The 12,741-nt window shown below is 36.1% G+C and overlaps 1 protein-coding gene across 2 annotated transcripts in view; it reads left to right on the top strand.

Moving 5' to 3' along the window:
* Nucleotides 1-12,741, top strand: part of DYNC2H1 (dynein cytoplasmic 2 heavy chain 1) — a 158,126-nt gene that overhangs the window by 46,469 nt on the left and 98,916 nt on the right. For both annotated transcript variants that reach the window (XM_062020393.1, XM_062020394.1), the window contains exons 44-53: nucleotides 647-798; nucleotides 1,318-1,462; nucleotides 2,553-2,655; nucleotides 4,115-4,282; nucleotides 4,417-4,541; nucleotides 5,644-5,892; nucleotides 7,464-7,572; nucleotides 8,548-8,661; nucleotides 9,496-9,638; nucleotides 12,598-12,679. In XM_062020393.1, the coding sequence (XP_061876377.1) occupies nucleotides 647-798; nucleotides 1,318-1,462; nucleotides 2,553-2,655; nucleotides 4,115-4,282; nucleotides 4,417-4,541; nucleotides 5,644-5,892; nucleotides 7,464-7,572; nucleotides 8,548-8,661; nucleotides 9,496-9,638; nucleotides 12,598-12,679 (1,390 nt within the window). The remainder of the gene's footprint in view (nucleotides 1-646; nucleotides 799-1,317; nucleotides 1,463-2,552; nucleotides 2,656-4,114; nucleotides 4,283-4,416; nucleotides 4,542-5,643; nucleotides 5,893-7,463; nucleotides 7,573-8,547; nucleotides 8,662-9,495; nucleotides 9,639-12,597; nucleotides 12,680-12,741) is intronic.

The following is a 12,741-nucleotide window of genomic DNA, read 5'->3' on the forward strand; positions in this document are numbered from 1 at the left end:
TCCTGGAAATAGTTCAGTGTATGTAATAAATGTCTGTATTGATTACTTTCAGAGTTAACATACTGAATCTGTATTGCTGTTAGTTTTGTTAGTACTTTGGTAGAACATGTAGGTGTCAGCCAGAAATAAGGTATCATTTTTATTTTGCTTATCTGCATAAGGAAATAAAGACAGTGCTCGCCTCGAGTCATAGTGCAGTATAAGGACAACAAAGAAATAAGCTTTGTAGTCAGCACAGATTCACCAAAAAGTCAGATGAGGTCAGAGCAGGGGATATAGTCTACCTTGACTTCACTAAAGCTTGTTGATCCTGTCTCCCAAAAGATCCTCACAGAAAAGCTGTTGATGCACAAGCTGGATAAGCAGATAGTGAGGTGGACTGAAAACTGACTAAACACCCAGGTCCAGAGAGCTGTGATACAGAACACAAAGTCTAGTTGGAACCTGGTACCTGTTTCATATATGATATGGACAATGGGGCAGAATGTTACCCTCAGCAAGTTTGTGGCTTGCACCAAACTGGGAGGAACATTTTACCTCTGGCAATTAGAAAAACTACTGATGGTATACCTCTATTTTTTCGTTATCTTTTTGTATGCTACTCTGATGACTTTCTTTTAGTTAAATATTTGTTCAATTATTAAAGGTTCTTACATATCAAGGATTTTATGATGAAAATCTGGAATGGGTTGGTTTAGAAAACATCCAATTTGTGGCTTCCATGTCTGCTGGAGGAACATTAGGAAGGCATAAGCTTACCTCCAGATTTACTTCTATTGTTCGTCTCTGTGCAATTGAGTAAGTATGTAGAAAGCAGCTTGACTCTCAGAACTTGGATTCAGCCTCTGTTTATAGGGCCCTTGCTCAATTAAGTCTTTATAAAAATGGGACTACTCTGGTCTTTCATCTTTTCTAACAGTGATAGATCTTCAGATTTGGTTTCTTTGGTGAATTTTGACTCTAGAAACCTGCTAAGGAGCAATCTGTAGCTACCTGCTGATAGTAAAGTGTTTGAAATATGTTTCCTGTGGGATATTTTGCTTTCAGTAAACCACTTTCCACAGCTTTATATTAAGGAGCTGTTTAGTTACAAAGTCAGAGAAATTGAAAAGAAGGGCTTTTTAAAGTTTGAACATATTTACAAACATTTAAAAGTTTCTAAGGGATACCTATGCCAAAAAAATAATAATTTAACATATCAGCTAGATGGAGATGATAGTCATTGAAATTTCTCAGTAATTGTATATTAAACAATCTTTTTAATAAAAACATTAACAATGGTAGTCTATAGTGATTACTTTTTTTTTTCCTCTGTAGCTATCCAGAAAGAGACCAACTGCAAACTATTTATAGTGCCTACTTGGAACTTGTGCTACAGAAAAACCTAAAGAATCACCCTGTTTGGGGTTCTTTACCAAAAATACATCAGCTAGCAGGATCTATGGTTCAAGTATATGAACAGGTATGGAAATTTCATTTTTGAGGAGATGGAGAATTCAGATTATTTTTTTTTTCCAAAATAGTAAGCTTTTGATATTAACAAGAGAATAAAAAAAGGTTTATCAGTACTTAAATCCAAGTTAATATCTTTTTCATAGTGTTGATATCAATTTTAGAGCTACTTACTTGCAGAGAATCCTAGATATTAGAGGAAAACTGAGTGCGTGGTAAGTGCTCTTGCTTCCCTACAGCTTTATTGCAGAATTTTGACATGCATCTTAACCCATTTATGTTTTCAGTTCCTGATTTGTAAAATATGGGTGGCACTGTTTTCCTACTTAATAGATGGAGGGATTCTTCTTCAAATATTGTGATGTGCTCAGGTGTTACGAGTGCTGTTACGAACAGAGAAGAGAGATAGGAGGGTGGAGTCCTTTACACATATCCAGGACTACCTAGTAAAATTTTACATTGTTAAAAATAGATATTTAGACTCATGAGTTCATTTTGTCCTCCCACTTAAAATTTCACAGACTTTGATCTAGCAAAACAGTTTAGTACTTGATTTTCTTAATCATGTACATAGCCTTACTGGGGTAGGTATTGTGAAGATGTAGGTGCTTATACTGTGTGTTCCAAGAATATGTACATGACTCCATCTGGACAGAACTGTGATATAAACCTGATCTCTATGACTGGAATGTGGGTATAGTGACTGGCTAGCACACGGCAGTTAGCAGGACTTTCTATGATATTATAAATGTATTTTAAGAAGTCTAAGTTTAAATCTCATCATACTAGGAACAAATAACTGATGAAGGCAGTTATTCTTTGAAAGATATAGTTGTAAATTCAAATATCAGCTCTGGGGTAAAGAGTTAATTTTTTTATAAGAAGTCTTTTGTAGTGACTACATGTTACTGATTTAGGTAGGTTTTTATTACACTTTTATTTCAAAAACCCCCCAAAAGAGTGCATGAATAAACATATAGATAGAGACCAAATAGAAAACTAATGTTTCTGATATTTTAGAAAAACTTAAAGCTACATTTCCAACTGCTTTACATTTGAAAACATCTCATTTTCCCCCACTCCTTAACTTCTGTTTTTAGGTACGAGTGAAATTCACAGTTGATGATCACAGTCATTACCTTTTTACACCGTGTATTCTTACTCAGTGGGTTCTTGGTTTATTCAGATATGATTTGGCAGGTGGTAAGTCACTTATTAGGTTTTTATTGATAAAGTAGTTCTAAAATGGCCTAAATTATTATTGATATCAGTCTTACTGTTGACTCTACATGTAACTTGTTCATCTGTGGTCTAAACTGTGACCATTCTGTAACTTAGTAGAAGAAAAAAATGCCTATCAGTTCATTTTCATAGCATAGAGTAAATGAGTACAAAAAACCCCATTTTACAATATGTGTGGGTGCTATTTATAGACAAGAGAAGTTACTAGGTTAAGACTGCATTCTCTGCTATGGGAACTTGAAGTGTACCCCCTACTTCCCACCATTTTTTTCTTTTTTTTGGGGGGAGGGGGAGTATATTATGTTGCTTTTTTGAGCATATGTCTTATCTTCTAGAATCCAGGAGACTTGCCTTTCATGTTTGGTCTTCTTACACTTCATTGTATAAACTCACTGAGGTTATTGGAACTGTAACTGATTAACATCATCTGTGACCTATCTAACAAATGAAGTCTATAACCACTCTTAAACATGTAGAAAACATCTAGAAAACTATTTTATCTCTGTAAAACCAATATCTGTGTAAGACCCTAAATATTCTCATGGAATGGAAATCCTTGATAATTACAGCATAGCCTGAAATTCCTTTCCTTAGCTTTGGAAGTTGGTAAAGATATTCAATTATTTGTGCCATTTCAAATAGGCAGCATAGAATTCTTTCTCAGTTTGTTTTTGTGTTTGCGATTGCTATTAGTATCACAAACAATTACTACTTACTATGTTTTAGCTCTTCCATTAATTAGTTACATGGAGAGCTGCTTAAAGAGTATGAAAGTGATAAGAATATTGTGCTCGCTTTCCATTTTTTTTCTGGGATCATAAATGTAGCTTGAATGAGTCAGAAAGCTACACTGACATTTGATGAATGGGTAATCTTGGCTCTTTTAAGGACTCCATTGTTGTATCCAAAGTGACACATGCATTTGCTTTGTCAATGCTGAACAGTATGACATGTCATTTACTCATCTCACCTTCTTTCTTCTGTGAGGAGCATTGAAGCTTTGTATACTGTAATGGCATTATATAATACAGAATGTTTTGTGTATTTGTTATTTTAGTATTCATTATTGGTCCTTCTCCTTTAAAATAGTGTTCTGAATTTTCTTGCTTTCATTGTCTCAAATGTTGTCTTTTAGTTTTCCCTTTTTATGCCACACTTTTTTCATTTTCATTAGAATGCTGGCACTAAACTGGAGAACTTGTTTTAACAGAATGTTTCCTTTTATCTTGTAATAGATTCATAAAGATATTATTAAAAAGCACTTAATAATGTTTACTTTTTCTCTTATTTCTTCCTTACTGATGCTCTCCTGCTGGTATGTAATTTCACTTACCCATTTTCAATCTCATATTTTGAAATGGAAGTTGAATGTAAAATTTATAAATTAAATATATAAAGTGAAATCTCTTAAATTTTATAGGATCATCAACACAAACCGCAGACTATGTACTGGAAATTGTTGCATATGAAGCGTGTCGTTTGTTCCGTGACAAAATTGTTGACATGAAAGAACTTCATATATTTGATAATATTTTGATGAAAGTGTTTCAAGGTGATTGGGGCTCAGATGTTCTAGACAATATGGCAGGTAAACCATTTCAGGCATACTGTACAAACTTGAACTATTTGTTTAGAAATTGCCTAATCAAATAATTTTGATCAAATTAGATAGCATATAAGCTGAGCACCTAAACTTTCAAATGTATCCTTTTATTTTCACAGATGTCTTCTATGTAACTTGGGGAGCTTGTCGAGAGGCATTCATCACACCAGGACAGATACTACCAGCACATGGGAGGCCACTTGGCAGACTAGACTCAACAGACCTGAAAGATATTATTCAAAAAGTGAGACGAGATTAAGGAACATAACACTGCAAGAATTCAGAGCAATTATTCTAGGCATTTTTTGCATGAAGTAAGATGCAAGCACCAGGTTTAGGGTGGAATCTACTGCCTTTTTGAGGAATCATCTTTTTCATTTGGTCAAGTGAAGGAAGATTTGTGATGCATCTGTCACATATGGGAGGCAGTAGGAAGCATTATGTAGCAAGATTATTTTAATGAAAGGGCATTGGTTCCCTTACCTGAGGATTAACATCAGTTTGACAAACCACATTTTGAGAAACATTGATGTGCATATATGATTGTGTATTATTTGAGTACCAAACTGTATTATGAAATGTTTACTTTCTGAACTGATAATTTTTATTTGAAGAAATAGGAATGTATTATTTCAAGATTATGCATGCTTTAAAACAGTAGAGTACAAAAAATGAGCTTATTGAGGCAATGCAAACATGTTAACTCAGCTAGGCTGCTTAAGAACTTTAAGCTCATCCCTCTTTATTAGTAGTATTTGACGGACTGCTTTGATAGATGGGAAACTACTCCCTCTCCTTAATTGCCAACTTCTGACCAATAGACTATATGGGAAATGATAAAGTTTGATAGGCTCAGTAATCAGAGAGTTTGGATTTTTTTTCTGACTGCACAGTCACATTGGGCTTCAAAGATGAGGTTTTATTAAGTACAACAAGTTTATAATTTAATCTGGATCTGTTATTGTGTGTGTTTCACTAGGAAATGACATACTCTGAAATTATGCAGCAATTGGCTGCCTCAAACACTCTTCTGAGTTCCTAATTTATTAATCTGTAGCCAGTGACACAGCTCAGACTTTGTTCAGTAGTAGATTTCTATTTCAATTTATCGAAGAATTCTGGGGTTCCTGGTGCTGGGACTAATGCGATCTGTTCATTACTGGTAAAGGATATGCAAGGTGCCTGAATTCTGTCACTTAAATAATTTATTTGTAATGAATATCAGCATGGTCTCTTAACCTTTCAAACTCTTCTTTTCTAAGCTTTTAAATGTTGGGTGCTTTGTTATGTTACTGCTTTTATTTATTATTAGTGAACACATTTCTCTTTGTTTTTCTTTTTAATAGGGTATTATTCATTATGGGCGAGACAAAAAAGAGACAGAGATTTTACTGTTCCAAGAAGTTCTCAGTTATATGTCTAAAGTGGACAGAGTGCTAAGTTTTCCTGGAGGATCACTTCTTTTGGCAGGACGGAGTGGTGTGGGTCGTCGAACAATTACCTCTTTAGTTAGTCATATGCATGGAGCTGTTCTGATTACTCCTAAAATTTCCAGAGGCTATGAGCTGAAGCAGTTCAAAAATGATCTTAAACATGTAAGTAACTCAATGTCTTTCATTCTGTAATGTTGTAGATGTGTATTTAAAAAAAAAAAAAACTTTTTGAAGAACACAAGTGTTCTGTGAAGAGATACTTGAAGAAGAGCAAAAATGTTGAGTCTAATTGAAACAAGTGTTTTTTTAGAAGCTCTCAGTGTCTAGATGTGTATGCTGTTCTTTATAGTAATTTCTTGAAACTCTTTTCTGAATACCAGAGCTGATTTTATTAGTGTTGCTGACTATAAATTCTAAGTTTATGTAAATATTGGAAAGATTTTTTTTTCATGGAAATATTTTCATATTTGTATACATTTTTATTTTCTGTTTTGACTATGATCTGACAGTTAATAGGATAGTAGCTGAATCAAGTTAAAAAACCTCAGATCAGGAGTTTCCCAGTACTTTCACTAATGCTAAAGAAAATTTTAGAGCTAAGACCATACAAAAAAGTGATGCAATTCTGTAACTAAGTCACATAGGGAACATAAATATTTTTAATAACATAAATATTTATGAAAGAATCTGGTTTAATTATTTTTTTCTTTACCAAGCTGTACATCTAGGTTGAATATTCTTTATACTTGGTATCTCATATTACTGAATTACCTAGTAATCTTTTCTAAGTATGTATTAGTGTAGATGCTGTGGAAAAAATATGTATGTGTGTAGTGGTGCCAGATGCCCACCAAGTCATTCTATCACTCCACCTTCCTAAACTGGACAGGAGAGAGAGAAATATACTGAAAGGTTTGTGAGTCAAGATAAGAGCAGGGAGATGAGAAATAAAAACAAATCTTAAAACATCTCCCCCCACCCCTCCCTCCTTCCTGGTGCCTCTCTTTCCTCCCTACCCAGCAGTGCAGGGGATGGGGGTTACAGTCAGTACATTACAGATGGACTTTGCTGCTGCTTCTTCTCGGGGGAGGCCTCCTCACACTTTCCACTGCTACAGTGTGGGGTCCCTCCCACAGCAGTTAGTCCTTCATGAACTTCTCCAATTTGGATCCTTCCCATGGACTGCAGTTTGTTATGAACTGCTTCAGCATGGGTTATTCACCAGGAGAACAGTCCTTCAGGAACAGACTGCTCCAACATGAGACCCCCACAGGATCACAAGTTCTGACAGCAAACCTATTCTGTCATGGGCACATTTCTCCCCATGAACTCCTAGGTCCTACCAGGAACTTGCTCTACTGTGAGCTTCCCGCAGAGTCACAGCCTCCTTCAGGCATCCACCCACTCCGGCTTGGGGTCCTCTACATGCTGATTACCCGATGCAGAGGTGGTTCACTGCTCTCCTGAGGCTTTACCTCAGTCACTAATTCACCAGGCCTTGGTCAGCTGAGGGTCCATCTTAGAATTAACTGACATTAGCCCTATCAGCTACAGGGGAAGCTTCTGGCAGATCTTTGTTTAAAGACATCACCCCTGTAGCTCCCCCACTACCAAAACCTGGCCCAGGCAAAACTACTACAATGTAATATAATACTGAAGGAAAGATTATTATTCTCTTATGAACAGTATATATATTTCATATACTGAGATTTAAATGTCTTCCCTGCTTCTAGGTGATGGAGCTTGCAGGCATCGAAGCACAGCAGGTGGTATTGCTGCTTGAAGACTATCAGTTTATTCATTCTACATTCCTTGAGATGATCAACAGTTTACTGTCTTCAGGTGAGATAAGTCCAGAAAGTTTATGATACTACTCTTACCACATAGAATTAGCATAATGAGACAGAGTTATATATTTTCTGACTTGATGTCCATACCAACAGTGTTGGTTTTCTACACTGTATTAGCTAGAGTGCTTGTACATAAGAAGCTGATTTGAAGTTCACTTAGCTACCTTTTAACCTACTCTACAGTACAGGTGTTTTCAGTTCCTCAAAGTTGCAAGTTAAGTAACTTATTTCAAAGGAATTATTTTTAAGTGTAACAACATGATAATGTATTCTGCTCTACAGCTTTCCTTTTTCTAATAAAATTCAAAATTGAGAAGTGTCCCATTGTTTTACTAGATTGTATAGACTGAGTCCTTTACTTCAATGAACACCAGCAAAGTCCACTTTTCTGAAAATAAAGAGATGATAAATACTAATAACAAACAACATAAGCAACTTTGTTATCTAGCTTTGTTCATCAGTTGGAGAGATCATTGAAGGACTGAGTCCAGCTGAGTAGTTTAAGATCTGATTGATAAGAGTACCATTTTCTTCTGTCTCCCAGATGAAAATCCAGGTCTTTTTACAGTATCAGGTTCCCATCATCTACTGTTAAACATCTGTGTCTGAGGACCTAGACAACTGCTCTCTTTCTGTTTTCTAGCTATAACAGAATGTAGTTTGATTTGGTTTGTGTTTAATATTAGATCAATGTCTTGGGTAGTTTTGAATGAGTTTTTGAAGTATATTTCAGTAATATAAACAAAGTAGGTTGTTTAAATTAAATGGAATCACTATAATATGGTTTGTTGTTTTCATGATTTCATGAAAAGTATGAAGTAGCATATAGGATGATACTCATGAAAGTATGGATGTGAATACTACCATATTCAGATTCTCTGCACAGATGATTCAAGGGAATCCTTCAAAGGAATTTAAAGAATTACAATGTATTTGATCTGACATTTTAAATTTGTTCTTGAAACAGGAGAAGTTCCTGGCCTATATAAAATAGAAGAATTAGAGCCTTTGCTAACTCCTCTGAAGGATCAAGCTTCACAAGATGGATTTACAGGACCAATTTTCAACTATTTCACATACCGTATGTGAACAGAATGATAAGCTGTAATTTATTACAAAGTTATAGAAGTGGTATAATAATAGGCAAATAAATTCTTATGTGGTCCGTGTTTTGGTGCATTTTTAACTTCAGTTAGCAATTACAAAGCAGGCAGGAATGAGGATTACAGAGTGATATCTGAGGACACAGAACTCTCAGATTAAAGCTCATTTTTTTAATCTGATATTTTTTATCTATGAATATTCTACAAAGGTGTTATGAAATCTGCTGTTGAAGGTAATTGGAATAAAGAAAGCTTTTTGTCCCCATTGTTTTCTGGTTTCTTTAGCTTATCTATCGAGTAACAGAGTTTTCTTCTATTTATCAGCTGTACCTAAAAATCACTTACTATTCTAAATAGTTATAAGCAAGTTTCTTAATATTTGGTGTTTCTTCCTTGGACCAACAAGATTAAAGAGTTCACAAATGAATGAAGAATGTGACTGAAAGAATACAGATGTTGGCAGTCCTACTCAAGGATCCTGGAACTACTTCTAGTTGGTTCTAGTGGTCTATATTGGTTAGATAATGATATTAATTTAAATACTGATAATGATATCAATTTAAATACTGTCAGCTCTTCTAATTAAAAATATACTGTAATATACAAAATGACAATCCATCATATTAAATGAATTCATTTAACTTATGTTTATAAACATTCCTGCACTAGTGTGATGTGGTATAATCTTTTTTTTTCAGAAATTGTCTTCTGATAAGTATTTGAATTACAATAAATGATGATGTATTTGAAATAAGTCTACCATGTAGTCACATTTTTATCTACTAAATATTTAATCATTTTTATCTCCTTAGGTATCCAACAAAATCTACATGTTGTCTTGATCATGGATTCTACCAATTTAAATTTCAAAATAAACTGTGAAAGTAATCCAGCACTGTACAAGAAATGTCAGGTCTTGTGGATGGAAGCCTGGTCAGAAAGCAGTATGGAAAAGGTAAATTGCATTAATTAAAAACTATGACTTGTTCAAATTGGTATCTTCAAAAACTGCTGAGCTCTGGTGAATAAGATAAAAATATTTAAAGCTGTGAAGGAATAATTGACACTGTGCTTATCTAATCCATTTGTGCAGTCCAACAAAGACAGAAAATTCTTCAGAATATGTAAGTAGTATTAGCACTTATTTTACCAGTAACATTATTTTTTGTTCTCTCTCACTTCAACAAAATTCTGACTACTCTGACAAAGCACAGCACTTAAGAACAAAATACAAATAGATTGAAAGCAATATATTAAAGCCAGCTATGCTGATGATATCTGCTGTTGCTAATGTGCTTGAAAAGTAATTGAAAAGTAGGTTTGTTATGTGTGTATAAACTGCTGTAGATCTAACATTGCACTGTAAACCTTATGTTATTCTTGAGTCTTCTTAAGTATTTTGCTTGATGAAATGGAGTCAGTGTATCCTTTTTATGATCACAATCTGCTTATTTCAGGACATTCATAGTATAAGTTTGCGAAAGATATATATCACTTCTTTATGTTAAGAGATTGCCAAATCCAGCACCCTGGTAGAAGCAAGGCTACCACAGCTTCAAAACCAACTTCAACCAGTGGTGAAGCTGGACATATATACCAAGTAGGCACACATACAAGCATAGAGATGCAGCACATATGTACATGTAATTAGATATAGATACAGAGATATATATATATATATATTTATATATATATAAAATACACACAGAATAATACAACAGAAACCTTCAGCACAAACCCTCAGCAAGTTGGCTGATGACACCAAACTGGGAGGACTGGCTGGGATTCCCCAGAAGGCTGTGCTGCCATTCAATGGGATCTCAACTGGCTGGAGAGTTGGGCAGAGAGGAACCTCATGAGGTTCAACAAGGACAAGTGCAGAGTCCTACATCTGGGAAGGAACAACCCCTGCACCAGTACAGGCTGCAGATTGACCTGCTGAAGAGCAGCTCTGCAGAGAGAGACCCGGGAGTCCTGATTGATAATAAACTAACCATGAGCCAGCAATGTGCTCTTGTGGCCAAGAAGGGCAATGGCATCCTGGGATGCATCAAGAAGAGTGTGGCCAGCAGGTTGAGGGAGGTTCTTCTCCCCCTCTACTCTGCCCTGGTGAAGCCTCATCTGGAGTACTGCATCCAGTTCTGGGCTCCTCAGCTCAAGAGGGACAGGGAAGTGCTGGAGATAGTCCAGTGCAGAGCCACCAAGATGACCAGGGGACTGGAGCATCTTTCATACGAGGAAAGGCTGCGGGAACTGGGGCTGTTTATTCTAGAGAAGACTGAAGGCGATTCTTATTAATATTTACCAGTATCTAAATGGTGGATGTCAGGAGGCTGGGGCATCCCTTTTTTGATGGTATCTAGCAACAGGACAAGGGGTAATGGGATGAAACTGGAACACAAGAGGTTCCATTGAAACATATGAAAAAACTATATTACTGTTCAGGTGAGGGAGCCCTGGCACAGGCTGCCTAGGGAGGGGGTGGAGTCTCCTTCCTTGGAGGTCTTCAAGACCCACCTGGACACATTCCTATGTGACCTGATCTAGGTGGACCTGCTTCTGCAGGGAGGTTTCTTCCAACCCCTACCATTCTATGATTCTATGAAACACAAATAGCGCTATTTACATCGTCCCGTTCCCCTCTCTGAGTGATCACAGGGAAGACGTTAGTGGAAATATATACATGTGCAAAACATGGATCTCCCTGCTAGCTAGGCACTGATACACAGACCCTCTAGTAATTGCCTCCAAATCTCCTGGTTTCCCCAGTTTCTGGCATCTGGATGTACAAGCTCCTGAGGCCACAGTTGCACTCCAGCTGCTGATACAGACTGCCTTACTGTACACATACACACACACCCCAACCTTCCAGTAATTGTACGTAGACATCCAGTCCCTCCAGTAGTTGGCCTTGGATCTGCGCCTTGTGCAGGCACAGATGTGTACATGTACACACACACAGACTCATACATCCAGGTCTTGTGACTCTCAGACTCTCAACTAGTTGATCTGGACCTCTTAGTCCCTCTGGCAGCCAGATCCTGCAGTTACCTAGTCTTACGCAATTTGAAAATGCCCTTCCACTGCATCCTATAATGTGTGCCAAGGCTCCTATGCAGTAATCACTTCAGTCTAGTCTGTAAGGTGATTGGGCCTCTCTCATTGACTCATTGACTCAAATGATGAGTTTCACACCAGGAACACAAGATTGGTTGTTCTGGGAAAGCCATGAGAGCAGATGGCACAGTGACCATTTCTGCATGAGTTACTGGGATTCTACTACCTGCCACCGTGCCTGTTTCAATAGCAGATTGTACTGAAAGGTCATTTTTGCAAAAAAGTTTGGAGCAGCTCTGTCCACAGTTAAAATTTTTTTTCAGTATATTTTCACTTTCACTTTAGTAGGGATTTTTTTTTTAAAGTGGAATCATATAATTTAGTCATTTGCAACAACCTTAAAAACCCCCTTTGTATAGTTGCTAACACAAGAAGGTAAGCCCACTCTTAGACCACAAAAAATAACTAAAAGATTTAGACCTAGGCATTATATAATTCTGGTGTTGTATCTGCAATGGTTGCACTTATATCTGTCAGATTTCATGTTTGAGTTGTTTATCTTTTTACATCTTTGACAGTTGTGTTTTTGTAAGAGTCTTCTGATAAGTAGTTGCTCTTTCCTATACCTGGCATAAGCTCCTCTGCTTGAGAGAAAAGGAAGTTGTCAGTGACAGGGAAAAGCAGAGCTGATCTTTTTAACACTATAAATATTCTGTAAACACCTTATTCTGAATAAAACTATCATATGCAGTCTTTTAAAATTAAAAACTAGATTGAAACTTGTAGTTTTTTAAATTTAAACTTGAATTTTTGTCATTTATTATTTTCATACAAAAAAATAATGTTCATTTTTTTAGATACCTGAAATGCTTCTGTATGATTCAGATGAAGAAGAAAAGGCTGGAAAAGCATATAGTGAACTTAAGAAAAAACATTCAGGTAATATGTACATCAAACCCAGTCTCTTCTGACATTAACAGTCACTATTTATATACAATTTT

Source organism: Colius striatus, chromosome 1, assembly GCF_028858725.1.
Source record: "Colius striatus isolate bColStr4 chromosome 1, bColStr4.1.hap1, whole genome shotgun sequence".
Taxonomy (NCBI): domain Eukaryota; kingdom Metazoa; phylum Chordata; class Aves; order Coliiformes; family Coliidae; genus Colius; species Colius striatus.